Source organism: Oncorhynchus masou, chromosome 33 (assembly GCF_036934945.1).
Source record: "Oncorhynchus masou masou isolate Uvic2021 chromosome 33, UVic_Omas_1.1, whole genome shotgun sequence".
Lineage (NCBI taxonomy): Eukaryota > Metazoa > Chordata > Actinopteri > Salmoniformes > Salmonidae > Oncorhynchus > Oncorhynchus masou.
This window is the reverse complement of record NC_088244.1, coordinates 32,945,979-32,968,783: the sequence shown is the minus strand read 5'-3', so window position 1 is coordinate 32,968,783 and position 22,805 is coordinate 32,945,979. Positions and strand designations below refer to the sequence as shown.

Below are 22,805 nucleotides of genomic sequence, written 5' to 3'. Positions count from 1 at the left end.
GGACCCTTAAATCCTCAAAAAGTTCTACAGTTGCACCATTGAGAGCATCTTGACTGGCTGCATCACAGCTTGCTATGGCAACTCCTTGGCATCCGACTGCAAGGCACTACAGAGGGTAGTGCAGACGGCCTAGTACATCACTGGGGCCGAGCTCCAGGCCATCCAGGACATCTATACCAGGCAGTATCGGATGAAGACTCTAAAAATTGACAAAGACTCCAGCCACCCAAGTCATATACTGTTCTAGTAGAAAGAGGAGGAAGGGAAGCGCTACTAAGGTACACAATAGTAAATTTTGGTAGATAGAAGGTGCTCTTTGGTAAAAGGGGTAAATTGGTTCCAGACTTGGTGCATCGGTACCGCTTGCCCTGCGGTAGCAGAGAGAACAGTATATGAAAGGAGGACCAAGGCACTCTTCATATAATTAATTAAAATGCCTTTATTAGTATGGCATGTTCAATAGAAACTTTTTTTTTTTTTTTACCGACGCGTTTTGGCTGCATAACCTTCGTCAGGAAGTTTAAAATACATGTTTTTGAAATGGAATACAAAGAGGACATTGTATTCCCTTTTTTTTGTACTCCCTGACGGAGGCCATGCAGCCGAAACGTGTCGGTTTAAAAAAAAACGTTTTTTCTATTGAACATGCCATACTAATAAAGGCATTTTAATTCATTATATGAAGAGTGCCTTGGTCCTCCTTTCATATACTGTTCTCTCTGCTACCGCAGGGCAAGCGGTACCGATGCACCAAGTCTGGAACCAACAGGACCCTGAACAGCTTCTACCCCCAAGCCATACAACTGCTAAATAGTTAGTAAACAGTAGCAGCAGCGTATGTCACTATTTAAATATCTGTCACTTTATTCCTAGTTATATGTACATATCTACTTCAATTAACTTGTACCCTTGCACATAGACTCAGTACCGGTACCCCTTGTATATAGCCAAGTTATCGTTACTCATTGTGTATCTATCATTACTTTTATGTGTTTTACTTTTCTATTATTTCTCTTTTTTATTTCTCTGCATTGTTTTGGGATGGGCCTGTAAGTAAGCACTTCACTGTTAGTCCATGTCTGTTGTTTACGACGCATGTGACAACTCAAATCAAATCCCATTTTACAAGTGTTGAGTTGATTGAATTTTCACAAAAAGAATAGTGTAATTCTCTCAACCTATCTGGTGATAGGCCTACTGTATGCGAGTCGTTATCACTTAAATGTTGAAGAATACATTACAGGTAAATAGTCAAATCTCTTAATGAAAGACAGGAATGAGTAGGCCTAATGGGATAATAGATTATGAGTCGGACGATGATAGTCAGAAAAGTCCAAAGAGGAGAATTCTGTCTTGAACCCCAGAGCCAGCACACCGTCTTTGCTGGTTCCTCTACGGCCCATGGGAGCCAAAATATGATGGTGGTCTAGACCCAGGCCTGACAAGAGGCACAGTCACCTTCCCACAAAAAAAAGAGAACACAGAGAACAGTGCCCCAAATAGGTAGTCTTGCAAGGGACCTTAGGAGTCAGCCACTTCCACAGGAAGCAGGAGGCCCCGAAGGGCCACATCCAATGACCCACGTTGAATTACAAACCAGATTTAGTGATAATTGTCCCCATGATGAAATCGGAGACTGTGGATCTTTCTCCACCCCCATTCCTTTGTGTGTTAGTCACACGCGATATTTAAGACAGCACTGGCCTGATTTGGTGGACACATGGATGAGTGATGCGTCCTGCCATTGCAATCCCCCATATACAAAAATAAAATGATTGGCCCAAGTCCGGAACTATATAGTAATTAACTGAAATGTGTTAGTCACACGCGATATTTCACTTGGCTCAAGGGGGGGGCGCTGCATCATTCGTGGGGGACGACATGTTCACTGTTGCCTTGTTTTTATTTTCAATAATATCTACAGAATTTTTTTCTATACAATTATTTTTCTTACATTTTTTAAAATATAATTTGATTTCAATCATCTTCGACGCCCCCTGTCGGGTTGAGGAGGCGGAGTGGCTTGCTTGCCAAACCAGCAACAACCTACTTAGGCTAGCTGATGTGGCTGGAGGCTAGCTAGCTGTCAGCAGAGGTCTGAAATTACGGAAATTGTCGCAATCATTTTGCTTGCTCTTCAAGGACGTAAGTGTTTATGCCGATAACAGAATATTTTATTTGAAAACGGGTTACAGTAAGATAACATTAGCAAGTCAACAAGAGCGTGCTGATATAGCCAACAGTTGGCCTCGCAAGCTAGTCAGCTGCAGTGCTAGCTAGGCTAGCCATCACTAGATCAACCTATCTCGCTAGCTGGCTTTACTTATTTTCTAAACTGACGTTGACTCTCTTTGATGGCAGCTTGCTAACGAACGTGAGTATAACTCACATTTATAAGCTGCAGGTCTAACTGTTAGACCGCTAGCTAGCTATCGCATTTCATTAAAGCCACAGTCTGTAAAATGTCCTATTTCAGCTAAGATATCTTATTTAACCATCCCTCCCAGTCTTCTGTGTAGTGTTGCTGCCTGCCATACTGAAAATGTGTCACACGTCAGCTGTGAGTGGGACAACAAATATGGGAGGCTCGGCAGCAAGGGTTTAAAGCAAATATGTTCTCCATTTGATTGTTTCGGCTACAGTCTATCATCTATGGTAGCTAGTTGTGATTACACTATTGTGTTAATCAGCAGGCTCTTGGTCACCACCCAGAAAACAGGCCCTAGTCAGATCAAACTATTTAATGCCCCGTCTCTTCATCCTCTGTATGCCAAAGCAGCAGCTGCAACCAAGGTTGGAAATTAACACCCGCCAAATGCGGGCAGATTTAGTCATTCGCGGGGTAAACATGTCTATTTCACCGGCCACGTCACACTGAGTATTTGGGAAGTGTTTTTAATCCAAAACCCACATGTAGAAATGGGTCGTTTTGACAAGAAATAGTACTAAACTGTGACACTGTCCTCGTGTTTATTGGCCAGTAACATCGTTTTGTTCATGTTAGGTTGTTTTTCAATAATGTTACTTTGAGTTTGCTGCCAGGAAGACGTCGCAGTTGGTGATTTTTTTTTCCCGTCACAGACAAGCGAGTGCTGTCTTTTTAAACCTTTTATTTAACTAGGCAAGTCAGTTGAGAATACATTCTTATTGACAATGATGGCCAAATCCGGACAAAGCTGGGCCAATTGTGCGCAGCCCTATGGAACTCCCAATCACGGGCTGGATGTGATACAGCCTGGAGTCGAACCAGGGACTGTAAGTGGCTCCTCTTGCACTGAGATGCAGGGCCTTATTAGACCACTGCGCCACCCTGGAGCAAATCTCACCTAATGATTGAGCATGGATAACTCCCAAAAAACTGTTATACATGGACGTTTAGTCATTAAAACGCTCAAATACTTTGATTGCTCTCCTAGATTTATTTGTGTGCTTCTTCTATATGTTTACATAGGAGCACATCATGTACTTGTTTAAAAAAAATGTCAGCACAGAGCTCTGAACAATCATAATAAATAAGTTGTATCACTCAGCTGTTTGTGGCAGGGCAGGCACTTTGTTGATTCTTGATGTTCATTTGAAGAACTGTTAGAGATTAAAAAAAATTGTAAATTTTTTTTAAATAATAATATATATATATATATAATTATCTCCACAGACAGACGCACACAAGCATCCACAACATAACTCCTGCCCAGATCCCCATGCTCACTCCCCCCATATCCAGCGCCTGCATCATTCTCTGCCACATGGCCTCAAACTGCACCATTTTGTTTTTTCTCTCTATTACCCACGCACTTTCAACATTTAGATAATAAGCATTTGACATTTCCATTGTATTAAAGATGGAGGACTGGTTGATTTCCATTTAAGTGCATATTTTTTCAAGATAATTGACAAGAAAGTATCATTCAACCCATGTCTCACTGCACACTCATATGCCATATCTTGAAATATGCAGACAGATGGATTAAAGGTACATTTAGATTGTAATACTAAATGGTTTATTTTAACGTACATTGGTTAAAACACAGGACACAAATTTAAGAAATGTATCCCATTATTTCTTATTAGTAATACATTTCTTGTTTTAGAAATGATAGAAAGCATGCTCATCCATTTTTTTCTTTGGTGATTTTTGGTGTAATTATTGTGAAAACAATGTTTTGACAGGTAAAAAAAACAACCTGAGTGGCTGTTTAAAAAATATATATATATCTACCTGCCACAGTGGCTGGTGGACCATAAATAAATACAAATGTTAATTTCCCACCCTCTGCAGCCCCAAGGATAGTAATTGCGGAGTTTCAAACCATACGGTACTGTCTTTGGTTTAAGTTCTGTGTCATTACCATGATATAATTTCTAAGTAAATTCCTAGAAAGTTAGGCTTATGTGTCTGATTGTGTATGTCTCATCAAAGCCACTCCATGTGACCTTTGACAGTCCTGCTGAATGGGAGGAATGAGGGCCATTTGTGAGTGATGGCACTGCTTTTCTGTTTTCTCACTAGTTCTCTCAAGCTACTGGTTTGAGCCACTCGACATTGTTTAGCATGAGGATATAGGTGAGGTTGTTTACGATGCTAAAAATACGGTAACAACAAAACAGGGCTTGAAGTTATGTTCATTGCACAGGATGGGGTATGTTCGTTTTGCTGCATTGCTTTTGCAGATATGCCATAAACAGTCCTCTAGACAGGTTTGCATTGTGAAATGGATTTTCTTCAGGCAGTGACTCACCTACCCGGCTTGTATTCTGCAGAAACGTGTGTGTCTCAGTGATGTGCCATGGGGTATGACGTCACCAGGTTCCAAGGGGAGGTGGATGAAGACTTGCTGTGTCCCATCTGCAGCATGGTACTGGAGGAGCCAGTGCAGGTTAGTGCCCTACATTTCCCTCTTCCCTTCTCAGCCAGGCCGTGCAAGGAATTGTTAATTCCTTTTATCAATTTGAATTGTTATTTTTATTACAAAAAAATCAAACTTTCCTCTCAGCTAGTCACCTATTTCTGGGATAAAGACCTACTGATTTAATTATTATTTTTATTACAAAACATACTTATTTCCCCCTACCTCTTTACCCTTCTCCTCTCATTATTTTCTCTCACATGTAGGCCCCACACTGTGAGCATGCCTTCTGCAATGCCTGTATCACCCAGTGGTTCAATCAACAGCAGATCTGTCCTGTGGACCGTACGGTGGTGACACTGGCTCACCTCCGGCCCGTGCCCCGCATCATGCGCAACATGCTCTCCAAACTCCAGATTGCTTGTGACAATGCTGGCTTCGGCTGCACAGCCACACTGCGGCTAGATCAACTTCAGTCTCACCTGAAGGACTGTGAGCACAACCCCAAAAGGCCCATCAACTGTGAGGAGGGCTGTGGGTGAGTCACCTTAGAGCACATTACACAGCAGAGTAGAACAGACCGGCCAGAATGAAAAACATGGCTATGACTTTTGAGTTCTTGGGCATGCCGCACCACCACTGCAGAATGTGACCGTATCTAGTCTTGTAGTGGTCTCTAGAGTGGGGGCTCCCGAGTGGCACAGCGGTCTTAGGCACTGCATCTCAGTGCTCGAGGCGTCACTACAGACCCTGGTTCGATTCCAGGCTGTATCACAACCGGACGTGATTGGGAGTCCCATAGGGAAGCTCACAATTGGCCAAGCGTCATCCAGGTTAGGGTTTGTTCGGGGTAGGCCGTCATTGTAAATAAGAATTTGTTCTTAACTAACTTGCCTAGTTAAATAAAGGTTAAATAAAATACAAATTGAGTGATCTAGTGACTTTAATTTCATAATGTCACAATTTCTCTACAGGTTAGAGATGCCGAAAGATGAGATGTGCAACCACAACTGCATCAAGCACTTACGTGGCGTGGTACAGCAGCAGCAGACCAAGATCTCTGAACTGGAGAAGAATGCTGTAGAGCACAAGCATCAGCTGGGGGAACAAGTAAACAGACACGCACGCACACACACACACACACACACACACACAGCGTACAAACATATGCAAATGCGTAATTCATAAAAATCCATTAGTGCTCTGTTCCTCAAAGGTCAGGAATATAATGTGTCTGTATCTTTCTCTGTTAGAAACGGGACATCCAGCTGCTAAAAGCCTACATGAGAGCAATACGCAGCGCCAACCCCAACATGCAGAACCTGGAGGAGAGCATTGAGTACAACGAGATCCTGGAGTGAGTTTACTCTCCTGTTCCCCTGGCCCTGTCCTTTTAGGATATTTTTACATAGTTCATAATTTCAGCAAGCGTCATCTATTTACTGGGTTTTGGATATTGTTTGTTTAAATTATCAATGTGTACAACCACTTAAATCACCCTGAACTTCATCAAATTTAACAAATCCCTTTTTTACATCAGCAGTATTGTCACCAAGTTCTTTAGAGCTATAAAAAAAAATCCCTATTTCCCCATCTCACCTGTTCCTTTCCTGCCCAATAGATGGGTAAATTCCCTCCAACCTGCGCGGGTGACACGCTGGGGTGGGATGATCTCCACGCCAGACGCAGTTCTCCAGGCGGTCATCAAGCGTTCACTCATCGATAGCGGCTGTCCTCTGTCCATCGTTAATGATTTGATTGAGAATGCCCACGAGCGCAACTGGCCGCAGGGCCTGGCCACGCTGGAGACGCGGCAGATGAACCGGCGTTACTACGAGAACTACGTTGCCAAGCGGATCCCTGGGAAACAGGCGGTGGTGTTGATGGCCTGTGAGAATCAACACATGGGAGAGGACATGATCCTAGAGCCTGGCCTGGTCATGATCTTTGCCCATGGGGTGGAGGAGATCTTATAAGAACGGAAGGAGATTTTATAAGAAACTAGCCAACATTAGGATAATGTCTCGTATAGTTTGGCAGAGAGGAGTGCAGACATTTATGTCAGGGATTTATTCCTCTTAAAAAATATAAAAAATACTCCTCTCTAAAAACATACAAATTATGGGTCTATTTCTCGATGGAAAAAAATATAAAAATACATACTTATCAGGTGCAGGACAGACGAACGTATCAAAGAAAAAAGAAATGGTATGCTCCCATGGTGATGTAATCAGACCCTAAAGAAAGACAATGTTTTGATCCACGAAGAACCAACTCGGATCGAAACGTTGTCTTTTTTTGCGTCTGACTAAATCATCATGGGAGCATACCAGAGTGGCAGACATCTTTTTTTTTCCTTCTTCAATTTCACAGTGGTTATGTAATTGTTTGTCTCTTGAAAGATGAACGTGAAAAGGGGTGGGGGTTAAGCAGAATGGAAGATCTGAAAGGATCCTATAATGACCAGAAAACGAGTATTACTTACATATGAGCTTAATATCTTTGCCTTAAAGGGACATTTCCAAAAATACACCTCTTAAAAGAACAACTGATAATAACCAGGATATTCTAAGATGGAATGTTTACAAGAGTCACATAATGTGCTATTAAAAGCTTTGTCTGATCTAAGTTTCTCTAGATTCCCCCATCCTACGCCTTCTTTTGTGTAAATAAATGAGTATAAAAAATTATGTAAATACAAATATTATATTGAAAAAATATACACTCTAGCTATTCTTCTTATACAATAATTAGACAATGTATTTTTTTGTCTGTTGGTTTCCATCTGCGTTCACACAGGAAGCACAATTCTGATTCATTTTCCCACTAATTGGTCTTTTGGCCAATCAGATCTTTTCACATCAGATCATTTTCAGAGCTGATCTGATTGGTCAAATTTGTGAAAAAAGATCAGAATTGAGCTGTCTGTGTAAATATTGGCCATGTGTTTCAGGATGCTACCTTTAGGACATGTTTTGCTCACTCCAGCATTGTTTTTTGTGTGAATATGTCATAATGTTTAGCTTATTTTTTTGTGCCATGTATTTTATTTATTTATTTGGAAGAATATGCTTGAAGATGTTTTCGTGTTATGTAAATACAATTAAGCTTATAATTGTCCTTTTGCAACATAAAGTTGGGTCCAACTGCCATTAAACATTTGGGGTGTAACATTGTGTAGCCTAATCTGTTTTATTTCAATCAAGATTGAAGCTTTTTTGTGTTTTTGATTATTTTTTTACCAAACTCTTCTCTAAAGGCTTTTAATAACTGAATGAAACTAAAATAACAAACAAAAAGGGACTTGATCTAAAGACATGGAGTAGAAAAAAAAACATCAGTGGTGGGAAAAGTACTCAATTTTCATACTTGAGTAAATGTAAATGCTATACATCAAATTCCTTGTATTATGCAAACCAGACGGCACAATTTCCTTTTTAATTTACCGTCAGCCAGGTGCACACCAACACATACATAATTTACAAACGCAGTATTTGTGTTTGGTGAGTCCGCCAGATTAGAAGTAGTAGGAATGACAGCGCGTAATATTGATAGGCGTATTAATTACACCATATTTATGTCCTGCCTCAGCATTCGAAATGTAGAGAGTACTTTTGGGTGTCAGGGAAAATGTATGAGAGTATAAAGTACATATTTTCTTCAGAAATGTAGTGGAGTAAAAGTTGTCCAAAATATAAATAGTTAAGTACATATACACCAAAAAACAACTTGAGTAGTACTTCCAAGTATTTTACTTAGTTACTTTACACCACTGACAAACATTTGGAAATTAACTTCATGTTACTTTGTGTAACCATAATGTACAAACATGTCAATTAAATTAAGATAAATTTGGATTGTGAATCTTTTGTTCTGTATTCTATCTTTTGTTCCTGTCATTCTGTCATTTTCTCTTTTGTGCGGTTGGGTGTAGAGACAAAAATAAATAAAATTGCAATTGTGATGATACTCATGGTACTGTTGTATGGCTATTTTCTTACAGTATCAAGTCACCCCTATTTACAAGCAGGGCCTCCATACGTCATGGTTTCTGATCATTAGGGGTCTAAGCAGCAGTCTGTCTACCCACACAAACACCCACATGGTCAGTACAGTCATTGTGTACAGTATGTCTACAGCAGCAGTGTCCGCTGAGCTCTGGCCAGCAGCCCATACTCTCTTTTGAGGACTTTCCTTTTAAATCCTTCCCTTTGTTGTGAATAGATGGAATGCCATGTGCTTTGCCAAATGGCATGTTTTTGTTATTGTGCCTGAAAATCCTCTGATTCATTATTTGGTGTTCAATGATCCAGGCTGAATCACATCCGGCTGTGATTGGGAGTCCCATAGGTCGGCACACAATTGGCCAAGCGTCGTCCGGGTTTGGCGGGGTAGACCGTCGTTGTAAATAAGAATTTATTCTTAACTGACTTGCCTGGTCAAATAAAGGTTAAATCAAAATAAAATGTTCCCAAATTGTTTATCTCAGGCCCCTCTTCCAGCATTGGGGAACATCTTCCACAGGTTTAAAGCTTATTTCCTGCAATTCCACACATTTTGTCATGGGGTAGAGAACATTTTGCCATTTTAAAGCTAATTTTCTTTCAATTCTATACATTTTGCCATGTCTAATGTGTGTTCATGTGCTATTTAAGTGGCTCAAGCATTACAACAAAATCTATGGGCTACAAAAACGTTACTGACATGGGCTAGTTGATCTGGACATTTCTGACAGGTTATAAAAGCTCTCTAAGGTATGTAATGACTGACCAGACAAGAGGAAAACGGATTATGCACTACCCAATTTCTACTTTCAACTTTCAAGAGTAAATTGCCCCCCCCCCCCCCCCCCCCCCCCCCCCCTGCCACTGATCTAATGGATTGAGACAGCTTCTACCTGTATGCCAGTACAATTGTATTGTTGGACCAGATGTCACAATGGACATCTGTTTGTTCAGTGCTTTAACCTCATAAATGCAAGCCATAAAAAGGACAATATTTAGGCATAATCAATATTTAGGCTACTGTCAATCCATCATTGCCTCAACAACACCCTGTTATGGGACTGATTTCTGCCACACTGACATATAAATTATGTTGCATTATAGGCTACTGTAACAGTTGGGAGCTCGGTAAGCCTACCAACAACCATGCTGTTGTTACAGAGCTCATCCACCTGTGCCAAACTGTTCCAGACCGCTTGGCCGAAGATGTAGTGCGCACAGCGCTTTGAAAATAAAATATTGGCTAAAGGGAAGTCATCGACTGCAACTGGATTTGTCCATCGCTGCTCTATTGCCGAGCCCACATAAATGATAAAAGAAGAACCCACACCCATTCACTAGACTGGAGTAAACAGGGCAAGCCCAATGTACATCATCATCGCGTCGGTCAAAGTGCGCGCAGATGACAGTTCGAGGCGGTGCTTTCAGGCTATGCTTTATTGCTCGGGAGGGGGACATTACTGAGTCGGGCGTGGGAGTCAGGCAATCTTTCCTATTCTATCTGGATAAATGAAAGCTGACAACTAGACCACTTTATTGCAGCGTCCATCACAGACTGTCTCGGGCATCTTGCTGCGTCTAAAACTTTGAATTGTGCCCCCTCGCCGAGGAGCACTCCAACCCGCTCGAAGAAGAACGACGGCCGGACAACGCTCATCATCGCGAAATATAGGTAATTGACGCTCAAAACATCCCTCATTCAGTCACCCTGGCTGAAGTTCAATTTATCGTGTATGTCCGTTTACAATTTTGCGTACATATTGCCTGTGAATGATTCGTTGCGCCGCTTATAAATGTGGGTAAGATACATATTTCAAGAGAGAGATTACAATATCCCTCGCCTCGCCCAAATGATCTCAGTTGGTTCCCTCGGTGGGCAAAACCTAGGCTACTTTTTGAGTGGCAGCCTACTCTGATACTAGGTTACATCTACAGCTTCATGGTCCCAGTGGTAAGTTTCTCCCCTTAACCTATAACTTAACCTTTAGACATGCTTGCTAGCCTGGAGGTTACACAGGCAATGTGGTTTAGCCTAGGATAGGCTAACCTACTACTATGATATAACGGTGTTAAACTGTCACCTCTATATTATGGCTCAATATTGTAGACCAGACCGCTTACTTTTTCCACCTGTCTGTAGATAATGTTATCCCTCTATGTGATTCCTGATGCAAGGAGCCTTGTATGGGTGGAATATGTTGACATCCTTGCAAATATTTATCAATGCAGGATAATTGGTGGAAAAAAATACAATTTGTCTCTTCAATTTATGTTCTTGTTATGAGAAGAACAAGCCTAGTTGTCACCTAAAACAGCTGACAAACCAACACATTGCTCAGCACACAACATAATCACACTTGTATCATTTAGAATTATGACTACTGCTGCTTGTACCTTCTGATATATGTTCACCAGGTTTACTATACCATATTACATCTTTATGGGTAATGAAACCACAAACAGTCAACTTTCAGTTTTGTAATTTGTGTATGTATTTTTGTCTAGACATAATCCTATTGCCGTCTCAGTGGAAAAAACTTTTTTTTTTAATTGTAGTTTTTATTTAAATGTTTTAATAGTTTTTATTTATTTATTGTAAAGCAATTCAAAATATAATATAGAAAAACAAACAGACTATACAAACCAGTCTGGGGAATAAATACATTCTATAGAAACCTTATGCAAATTACAAACATTCAACGTTTTAATAGTTTTTCTGTTGTGAGAAGATATTGTGTTTATTGTTCAATTTCATTCTCAAAAATTATAAACAGAGTTTTTTGACTGATACATTTACATGTATGAATATGGAATTTAGCTAAAATAACAATGAGGTTGATTAAGAAGAAAGACTTTGCTGTACTTTGTATTTCAGTGTAGTGTCAGCATTTTCATTCAAGCTCAGTGAGGTCATCAGTTCTTGTTAAAATGACCATTTCCTGGTTTCCCTCTACACTGAAGGAGAAGAAGACAAAAAAACATTCTGGAAATACTGGCTAGACTCCTATTCAAGTCATACTTATCAGATCATGCTGCACATGTAAATAATCACAGGAAAACATTGAGAGAGGAATTCCTGGTCAGGTAAACCTATTGGTAAATAAGCAAAAAGACAATTTCTACAGATTACAGACGCATCAGGAAGTGGGTCACACTGGGAAAGGATCTTCTCTGTCTGTTGGTGCAGAGAAATTATATGAATCTAACCGGGTTCAATAGAGCTAGAGAGAGAGTGTGTGTTTGTGTAGGCCCTGCCCCCAACTTATTGTATATCTGTCACCTGGGGCTGTATGGCAAATGGCCCATGAACACAAGAACACAACTCAAGGGCCAGTCAGCCCTCCCCATGGAGGGGCCAAAATGTTGCTCTTTTTACACCAGGGGTGTCAAGATCAATCCATGGAGGGCCTAGAGCCTGCAGGTTTTTGGTTTCAGTAAAGACCTAGACAACCAGGTGAGGGGAGTTCTTTACAAATTAGTGACCTTAAATCATCAATCAAGTACAAGGGAGGAGTGAAACCCGCAGACACTCAGCCCTCCATGGAATTAGTTTGACAAGTAGTCTACAGTATCCAAATGTAACAGTTTAGCTTCCGTCCCTCTCCTCGCCCCAGGGACCCTCTGCACACATAGACGACAGCCACCTTCGAAGCATCATTACCCATCATGCCACAATAGCCACGGCCCTTGCAGAGCAAGGGGAACAACTTCTTCAAGGTCTCAGAGCGAGTGAAGTCACCAATTGAAATGCTATTAGTGCGCACCCCGCTAACTAGCTAGCCTTTTCACATCGGTTACACAAAGGACTGACTTGAAATAGGTGTTAGATATCAAACATGGATGCTATAGTGTTATTCTATCTGAAAGTTGATATCTAAAGATAACTTTGGTGCCATCTAAATTAATGTAATGATGTTTAATATACAGTACTCGTCAAAAGTTTGGACTCCTACTCATTCAAGGGTTGTTCTTATTTTTTTAAACTATTTTCTACATTGTAGAATAATAGTGAAAACATCACCTATGAAATAACACATATGGAATCATGTAGTAACCAAAAAAGTGTTCAGCAAATCAAAATATACTTTATATTCTCCAAAGTCGCCACCTTTTGCCTTTGACAGCTTTGCACACTCTTGGCATTCTCTCTACCAGTTTCACCTGGAAGGCGTTTCCAACAGTCTTGAAGGAGTTCCCACATATGCTGAGCACTTGCGGTCCAACTCATCCCAAACCATCTCAGTTGGGTTAAGGTCGGATGATTGTAGAGGACAGCCCTTACACAACCTGGAGATGTGTTGGGTCATTGTCCTGTTGAAAAACAAATGATAGTTACACTAAGCGCAAACTAGATGGGATGGCGTATCGCAGCAGAATGCTGTGGTAGCCATGCTGGTTAAGTGGGCCTTGAATTCTAAATAAATCATAGACAGTGTCACCAGTAAAGCACTCCCGCACCATCACGCCTCTTCCTCCATGCTTCATGATGGGAACCACACATGCGGAAATCATCCGTTCACCTACTCTGTGTCTCACAAAGACATGGCAGTTGGAACCAAAAATAGTTAATTTGGACTCATCAGACCAAAGGACAGATTTCCCCCAGTCTAATGTCCATTGCTTGTGTTTCTTGACCCAAGCAGGTCTCTTCTCCTCATTGGTGTCCTTTTAGTAGTGGTTTCTTTGCAGCAATTTGACCATGAAAGCCTGATTCACGCAGTCTCTTCTGAACAGTTGATGTTGAGATGTGTCTGTTACTTGAACTTTGTGAAGCATTTATTTGGGCTGCAATTTCTGAGGCTGGTAACTCTAAGGAACGTATCCTCTCCAACAGAGGTAACTCTGGGTCTTCCCTTCCTGTGGTGGTCCTCATGAGAGCCAGTTTCATCATAGCGCTTGATGGTTTTTGCGACTGCACTTGAAGAAACGTTCAAAGTTCTTGAAATTTTCCGCATTGACTGACCTTTGTGTCTTAAAGTAATGATGGACTGTCCTTTCTCTGCTTATTTCTTGTCATAATATGGACTTGGTCTTTTACCAAATAGGACTATCTTTTGTATACCACCCCTACCTGTGACAACAAAACTGATTGGTGACTACCTCATGAAGCTGGTTGAGAGAATGCCAAGAGTGTGCAAAGCTGTCATCAAAGCAAAGGGTGGCTACTTTGAAAAATCTCATATAAAATATATTTTGATTTGTTGAATTAACACTTGGTTACTACATGATTCCGTACGTGTTATTTCATAGTTTTGATGTCTTCACTATTATTCTACAATGTAGAAAATAGTAAAAAATAAAGAAAAACCCTTGAATGAGTAGGTATGTCCAAACTTTTGACTGGTACTGTATCTTTGTGGTAATGTTTACTCTGCTCAGAGTAAACATCTCTGTTGTACTCAGCCCACCCCCTTAGGTTATCACACCTAGTTGTGATCCCCTTTCAAGAGGATGTTGGCTGGTTCTATCTGATTGGATATCTTAGTTGTTTTACTTTTGGTTTGGTCTATGGTTGGTCAACAATTGATTTTGAATATAAACAAGTCTGATCTAGTATACATTTTTTCTCTCTTGCCCTGCTATCACCCTACTGCATGTGTCATCTACATGCCTAGAATTATGCTTTTGCCAGTAATGCCTTGTAACTCATGGTTTCGCCTTGTATTATGGAACTCATTCATCCTACAATTAATTAGATACTTGCATTGTTATTCGCTTCTCATGAACATTTCTTGATCTAAGTCAGCTAAATTTAAAAAAATACTTGATTGCACATTGTTTAACTATAATATTAAATGGCGGGACAGTCAAATGAATGAAATGTTGATTGTACATTTTTTCTCTCTTGCCCTGCTATCACCCTACTGCATGTGTCATCTACATGCCTAGAATTATGCTTTTGCCAGTAATGCCTTGTAACTCATGGTTTCGCCTTGTATTATGGAACTCATTCATCCTACAATTAATTAGATACTTGTCTGATCTAGTATACATTTTTTCTCTCTTGCCCTGCTATCACCCTACTGCATGTGTCATCTACATGCCTAGAATTATGCTTTTGCCAGTAATGCCTTGTAACTCATGGTTTCGCCTTGTATTATGGAACTCATTCATCCTACAATTAATTAGATACTTGCATTGTTATTCGCTTCTCATGAACATTTCTTGATCTTAGTCAGCTAAATTTAAAAAAATACTTGATTGCACATTGTTTAACTATAATATTAAATGGCGGGACAGTCAAATGAATGAAATGTTGATTGTTAAATATTAGTTATCCCTGTGTTTGTGTTTTTCCAATTGACACCGTGATTAGGAAACAATAAAAATACATGTAATTTGCACCCTGTGCACAGATTGTACAGTTCAATGGTTTTATGAAGGCAGGTGTACAGTAACAGAGGAGAAAAGGTCCTCCAAACACATAGCAACGCTCAGAGAGTGAAAGTGGCGTGGTTACAGAAGGGAAGGGTGCACGCTCACAAGACCAGGCCGGGTTTGTGTTTCGTCTGTATTCAAAGCACCACAGTGTTCCACGGGACTGCCTCCACCCACAGTCTGTTGCATACGTTTTTTATGGATGTCAAAAGAGTGATGGGCCATACACTCATTGTTTGGTAGAAATAAAAAATTAAAAGGCAACAAGCTGTGTCTCGCCCACATTTGACAGAAATGTGTGATTCATAGTATGTTTTTCCACTCAGACAAACCCTGCCTGACATCTGACATTTGTTGTCTCAAATATAATTACATTTCTGTAAATGTAATAACTTGATTAGTAATCTGATCTGACATTAGAAATTGCGCTCAATTCAGATAATGTACAAGAAAGATACTGATGGTGCAATAGGAAGACTAAACAAGTAAAGGTTGAAGTTCCAGGAACGCAAACTTCATTATCAAGAATTTTCACTCCAGCTCTGTTGTCAACACTCAACAAAAAAATATTTTTTATTTTGTATGAAACCTGAGAAGTGACCTCATGAGTAAAGGGTCCATTTTTAGAGTGAGGGAGTATTCCCCGCTCACAGCATGAGTCACAGTACAAGCATCTGCATGTGGAATGCCATCTAGTCTGTGTGGCCTTTTAGTTTAGAGGGGTAGAGCTGAGTAGCGTGGGAGGAGAGGCGTGGGCGCAGGGGAACACTCATCGCGGCTGGCTGGCTGGGCTGAGGGCTCCCCCCGCCCTCCCTGGTCCACTCCTGTCAGTCACCCGTGAAAATGCTCTGACGGACCGCAGCTGACTTAAGGAAACACTTTCCATAGCAACCAAGCATGCCCTTCCTTCCATCTGTTAACCTACCTGATGTAATCTCTATAGATCATCTAGGTTGGTGCTGAAAATATTTTGCTTTCTATTGAAAAACAACTAGCTATGAAAAGTATGAGGCTTGCTGACACGATGCAAAGCAAACAACTGTTTTTCAACCACAAAATTTGAACAAAAGTTTAAGATTGGTTGTTGCTCTCTAGCCTAACTGTTACAAAACAGTAGATTTCCTTGACAAAGGTGTGGGCGTCTCAACAGCTTGCATGCATGGAAAAAGTTCATCCCCACAGCTATACCTTGAAACTAACCTTGTAAGGATGGACTGCCTATATGTAAACTATAGGTTATATACACTGAATATAAGAAGGGTAATTAGGATACCTACTGCACTGCAATATGGTAAACAAAATATATGTGGTTTTATAATCTATACCTGCGCAGAGAAAAACGAAATGTACACAGATCCTCTCCTGAACTCCCTTATGACTTCATCTGCTTGCATCACAAAATTCAATGTATATTTCCAAGTACATATGAATAATCAGTAATGTTGAATTGATTGCTGGAAATTGTACCAAATAATTGCCTAGCCCAGGAAGGGACAGGTGGCTGCTTGTATACACAGAAGTATAAAGAACACAGGGTCATTCCATTTTATTTCAGCAAGCCATGACACCCACCAGCTCAGATCGTTCTGAAATGGTTTCTGTCGTTAAACAGATAAGCATTCCTGCAACATTATTTTGTTGAAAGACAATTTGAACTAATTGATTGCACCCAAATTGGCCATTTCAATTTATAGGATTCATATAATATTCAACAAATATAGTACCCAACATTCGATTTGGACCAAACCTCTTCTTAACAATGATTAAGATGTGAGGAATCCAATAGGAATTGTTCAAAGCCACCCACAGACACCCCCAAACCCCACAAAGCCCTACCCAATGTCCAGAATACAGTATCAGTTCTCTGTTTGAAAAGTAGTATGAAGCTGCGGTTTGGAGTATAGTTTATTCATACTATAATGTATTCTCAGTGAATATTGTGATGTTTTCTCCCCCCTATTCAGAGAAATTAGCCATTGAAGTAGCTTGTATTTTTCCCCATAAATTAATGTGAAAGTACCAGGTTTTGCCCAATAGATACTGTTTTTCCTGCTACTGCCACGCCCTTTTATACATTTTTGCTGGTCTCTTGTGTTTACTAAATGATAACAACCTTTTTTTTGAAACTTGAAGTAAAAAAAAAAAAAAAAAAAAAAAAAATGGGGTGGCAAGTAAGCCTAGTGGTTACAGCGTTGGACTAGTAACCAAAAGGTTTTAAGATCGAATCCCCGTGCTGACAAGGTAAAAATCTGCCAATTTGTTCTTAACTGACTTGCCTCGTTAAATAAAGGTAAAATACAAAATGTTGTGCTCACAATTCGAGTAAAACCTCCTTGAAACAATTCAGTTGGTACTTCTCTTATACTTAATCTGTGTCCAGGAAACAACCCTGTAGGTGTTGTTTATTCCCTTAAAAAAAGTCTGGATTAGAACAAGCACGCCATTAGGCTACAGCAGTGCTTATGGTCTGCAACTAAGGGTCTTCAATGGTAAAATTCACAAACACACACTATGTGGTGTTTTTCAGTGGTAATGGTATTGGGTTAGATTTATTGGTAACTGTCACTAAACACACAACATATAAAAATGTTTTCTAATAATTGTATTTAAAAACATAAGACTGCCATGCAATGGTTTATAATTGTATTATATTATTAGGGTTGTCACAGCAGTCACAAGGCCATTTCTCCATAACACATTTGGGCTTAGTTGGAAGAGTCTTCATATGAGAATTGCAACATAGAAGCTCTTTGAGAGGTCTATCCCTATTTATTTGAACTATTCAAGGATGGCGTATTAGTTGCTAAGAGAAGGACGAACTGAATTTCTTTCATGGAGGACTGGCTTGACTTGTTATGACCTAATTTATTTTAATCACAAGTAAAAATGTAATCGATTTAATAAACACGAGAACAGCAAAATGGATAGTAGGGTAGCAGGAACAGTGGCATCTAGTGGGGAAAACCAGGTACGTTCACACTAATTTATGGGGAAAATGCCAGCTACTTCAATGGCAAATTTTTATGAACTATTTTTATTTTTTTGACCAAATTCACTGAGAATTACATAGTATGATTCAACAATACTCCAAGCTGCAGCTTAGATACTACTTGACCAACATAGAGAACTGATACTGTGTACTGGCCATTGGAGTGGGCTCCATGTGGAGTTTGAGGGGTTCCATGGGTGGATTTTGACCATTTATTTAGATTCCTCATGACATTGTTAAGAAGAGGTTTTGTACAAATCAGATGTTGGGTACCATATTTATTGAATTTATGAATCCCATAAATTGAAATTGCCAATTTTGTGTGCAATTAGCTTAATTTCTCAGAGTTAAAAAATGTTCAGCAAAATAATGTTTCAGGCATGCCCATCTTATCTGTTTCCAACTACAGAAACCATTTCAGCACAATCTGAGATGGTGGGTGTCGAAATCCTCTTTTTTGTGCTTTTTGAGGTGGAATGACTCCACGGGCAGATAAGAACCTGCTGAGGTTTCTGTTGTGCCTTGATAGATGGTTGCCTGGATCTCCCCCTTTCAGCTCTACCAATCTACTCCCATGTTCATCACAATCAGCACAATCCTGACCTGTAGGGGTGAGGTAAGGTTAGGATGGGGTGGCTCATGATGGGGGCCAATTTCGACTTAGTGCTTTTGCATATATATATATATATATCACATGTTGTTCTGTTTGTTGGTGATTTCCAGTCTGCATGTAAAAATCCTGCATGCAAATATAATATCTGATCAGGAAGTAGTGAATCAGATTTGACCCAGGTTGCCCTGGCCTAAATGATCTTATACAAGGGTGGTACATCGTCTGTCCGACATGAGGGAATAGAGACATGCATATGTCAGCGTATTGCTTTGAAGGGCATGCAGAACTGCCATCTGCCTTGTTGCCACAGACAAGGCAAGGGAAGTAGCCTAAAACTGGATTTTCCATGTGTTGTTTAGAAGCACTACTTTAGTATGCTCTTTGAGATGTTTTGATTGTCTGCTTTCAAATTAGCAGAAATTAGCAATTCAAATTTTATTTGATAGATTATTTGAACTGTATAGTAAGGCCTTAACTGGTATCCAAAACGTTGCATGATGTGCAGTATAAAATAAGTCCTTGTAGTTCTTTTTAAAAGCCTGCCATATCAACAAATGGCACTTTCCTGTCAATTCTCTCCTCTCAACTGATTGGATGCCTAAACAAAACTGCTAGGCAACGCTGCTAACCTTTTTGAGGGGAATTAAGAAGGGACAACGTGACCCTTTGTTAGCACAGAGAGATTGTGGTTCCACGTCACATTGAACGTGGGCATTTAGGAGTTTATTATTTTTCAGCATTACCCCATGACTGACAGACTTTTGATTGCTGTAGATATAAGACTGACTGTCTGACCTATACTCCCGTAGTGCTGTTAGGTACTGGGACAATAACCCAGTTTAAAATGGAGATGATTTATTACATTATTTTATGATTTGATCCAAAGATGGCTGTTTTTTGGTTGATATGAAGAGAGAAATTGTGGATGGAGAGCTACAAAGATGAAAAGGTTGACACTTGCCAGACTATTTCAGGAAGAGGTGTTAGATTTGACAGAGCAACGCATGCAAATTGATGAATGAATAGAAAACTGTGTCAGACAACACTCTGAAAAAAGCTTTGGGGAGACTAAAACTCTTGAGACGTATAATGTCTCTGGTGTGTCTGTGGCCTCATACTGCTTATGCAGAGCTTGTACTGGGCCCACGGGGCATTCTAAAGTACAAAATGCTCCCTGAAGCTGCTTATGCTTGTCAGCTTCGGACTGGGCTACTGTGCATTCGTTTGCTCGTTGTTACATCAACAATGTCATTTGAAACATGGGAGTGGAAAGACAGGTGTTTTTGAAACATTTGCTCTGAACACTTTTAACATCATGACTGGAGATGACTAAAGGACACCGAGGGTATTTGCAAGCCAATGCTGGTGTTGAACTATGTGGTTCATGCCAATTTGCAGATGTAAATTTTGTGGGTTTTAACAGGCCGTTGCTGACCTGTTTGCATGGTGTGATGATCTGAAGCGCCTTTTCTAAACAAAGCCCTTGCCTTGTGAGTTACTACCTAGCACTGTTATGTTCAGCTTACAATTCTGGTTTGATGTCTGAGCCACCTCCATTTCACATTCACGTAGCAGAAGACTGATGTAACTCGTTCTCCTCTCCTCTCGCCCTTTTCTGCACCGGCGGTATGTGCAGACGCAGGCAGCATGTCCGCCCCCACAGACCCAGAGGTGAAGGAGCTGAACCCAGTCGACTTCATCCAGCTACAGCAGTACATTGACTGTGAGTACATGCAGGCAGGAAGCCTCCTCAGCCCTGCATCGCCTTCCCCTTACACCCACACGCTCTCATATGTGGAAGTGGTGATGACTGTCTCTTACTAAGTATCTGCAAAACGTTGCCGCATTGGGCCCACAATTTTTCTTGGTAGATCTCTGGATTTAGACATTTTGTGAACCTCAATTTTAAGGAAAATGAAGGAATATAGAAAACTGGATTTCTTATCCTAGTGTCTGTTATCCATTTGAATGCCGTAATACATCTGCCATGTAATACACATTTCATGTTGCTATGTAGAATATTATATATTTGTAGTTTCTGCCTACAGAAAGTGTTCATACCCCTTGACTTAATCCACATTTTATTGTTACAGCCTGAATTCAAAATAGATTTTTTTCTTCCTCACCCACCAACACACAATAATACCCCGTAATGACAAAGTGAAAAAATGTTTTTAGAAATGTTTGCATATTTTATTGAAAATTAAATATCTAATTAATATATCCCTGAGTCAATACTGTGTAGAAGCACCTTTGGTGGTGATTATAGCTTTGCGTTGTCTTGGGTATGTCTGTATCAGCTTTGCACATCTAGATTTGGGGATTTTCTCCCATTCTTCCTTGCAGATTTTCTCAAGCTTTTATTAAATTAGACGGGGAGCGGCGGTGAACAGCAATCTTCAAGCCTCTCCAGATTTCAAAGGGATTCAAGTCTGGGCTTTGGCTGGGCCACTTAAGGACTTTCACATTCTTGTTCTGAAGCCATTCCATCGTTGCTTTGGCTGTATGCTTGGGGTCATTGTCCTGTTGGAACGTAAATCTTTTCCCCATTCTGTTGTTTGCACTCTGAAGAAGGTTCTCATCAAGGATTTGCCTGTATTTGGGTCCATTTATTGTTCCCTCTATCCTTACCAGTCTCGGAGTCCCTGCCACTGAAAAGCATCCCCATAGGATGATGCTGCCACCACCATGCTTCACGGTAGGGATGATGTTAGACAGGTGATGAGCTGTGCCTGTTTTTTTTTTCAGACACAGCGCTTTGCATTCAGGTCAAATAGTAACATTTTTGTCTCATCAGATGACAATCTTTTGCCTTATGCTCTGTATTTCACCTGCCTTTTTGCAAACTCCAGGCGTGCTGTCATGTGACCTTTTCTCAGGAGAGGCTTCCATCTGGCCACTCTCCCATAAAGCCCAGAGTGGTGAAGTACTGTAGAGACTATATTCCTTCTGGCATGTTCTCCCATCTCAGCCAAGGAACTCTGTAGTTATGTCAGATATTGACATCATAATTCTATCTCGGCGGATGGTTCCTTGGACTTCATGGTGTAGTTTCTGCTCTGACATGCACCGTCAACTGTGGGACCTTATATAGACAGGTCTAGATCAAGTCCAAACAATTGAATTGGCCACAGGTGGACTCCAATCAAGTTGTAGTGACATCTCAAGGATGATCAAAATACATTGGATGCACCTGAGCTCAATTTGGACTGTCATAGCAAAGGGGTGTGAGTACTTTCATTTTCAATACATTTGCACACATTCTAAAAACAAGTTTTCACTTTGTCATTATGGGGTATTGTGAGTAGATGGGAGAGGGGGAAAAATGAAAACATATTTAATTCAGGCTGTAACACAACAAAATGTGTAATAAGTCAAGGGGTATGCATGTTATCTTATAGTAACACTGACAGTTTCTGATTCTATACTCATTCTCTGTAACAATCATTACTTAGACATTCATGTTTGTAGTACTCTAAAATAAGAGTCTGTGTGTCCTGTGTGTCTCTTCTCCTCCCAGACTGCACGCTGAAGGTTAAAGATGTGCTGAGGGAATTTGATGCAGATGGCAGGCTGGCCCAGCACAGACATGGAGAGGTGAGAGGAAACCATGGCCAGGTTGATATCGACCCAACCACAACTCATGTCTGCTCTCAGTCCCTCTTGATAACTGTCTGTGGTACATTACTACATTAATACACAGTTTGCCGTGACATTTGAGAGTGATTGTTATGCTTATGTGATACCCATTGGTTTTCTTTTTAGAAAATCGATTAAAATGTAAACATTAATCATGTTGATGAATATGTCATGACTACCTAAGAGCGCTGTATATAAATCAAATCAATTATGAGAGAATTGTCTTCAGGGGTTGATGGATTTTTGCAAACCGCTGAAGTTACTAATGGAAATTACCTCTTCAAATCGTGCCAATTCTGCAAGTTCTCTGACTGACGTTGTGCTGGCATCATGCA

At 40.4% G+C, this 22,805-nt stretch overlaps 2 protein-coding genes across 4 annotated transcripts in view; both read left to right on the top strand.

The window, feature by feature from the left end:
* Positions 1-1,720: 1,720 nt before the first annotated feature.
* On the top strand, positions 1,721-8,023 carry LOC135528326 (E3 ubiquitin-protein ligase NRDP1). Its single transcript, XM_064957324.1, has 6 exons — positions 1,721-2,145; positions 4,762-4,877; positions 5,114-5,385; positions 5,822-5,957; positions 6,101-6,204; positions 6,469-8,023. Exons 2-6 carry the CDS (start codon positions 4,788-4,790, stop codon positions 6,821-6,823), a joined length of 957 nt encoding a protein of 318 aa, XP_064813396.1. The 5' UTR covers positions 1,721-2,145; positions 4,762-4,787; the 3' UTR covers positions 6,824-8,023.
* Positions 8,024-10,255: 2,232 nt separating this feature from the next.
* The window catches only part of LOC135528325 (diacylglycerol kinase alpha-like), a 36,523-nt gene continuing 23,973 nt past the window's right edge, over positions 10,256-22,805 (top strand). Inside the window, exons 1-4 of one of the 3 annotated variants that reach the window (XM_064957322.1) lie at positions 10,256-10,523; positions 20,255-20,321; positions 20,468-20,554; positions 22,352-22,428. In XM_064957322.1, the coding sequence (XP_064813394.1) occupies positions 20,479-20,554; positions 22,352-22,428 (153 nt within the window). In that variant the 5' untranslated portion in view covers positions 10,256-10,523; positions 20,255-20,321; positions 20,468-20,478. Of the gene's footprint in view, positions 10,524-10,555; positions 10,803-20,254; positions 20,322-20,467; positions 20,555-22,351; positions 22,429-22,805 lie in introns of those variants that run through there. The other 2 variants (XM_064957321.1, XM_064957323.1) reach the window with 2 other exon arrangements.

Excerpts from the sequence above, each read along its gene's own strand:
- LOC135528326 (XM_064957324.1), top strand. The coding sequence starts at position 4,788 with ATGGGGTATGACGTCACCAGGTTCCAAGGGGAGGTGGATGAAGACTTG. Across the intron at positions 4,878-5,113 it reads TACTGGAGGAGCCAGTGCAG|GCCCCACACTGTGAGCATGC; the intron begins GTTAGTGCCCTA and ends TCTCACATGTAG. Across the intron at positions 5,958-6,100 it reads AGCATCAGCTGGGGGAACAA|AAACGGGACATCCAGCTGCT; the intron begins GTAAACAGACAC and ends TTTCTCTGTTAG.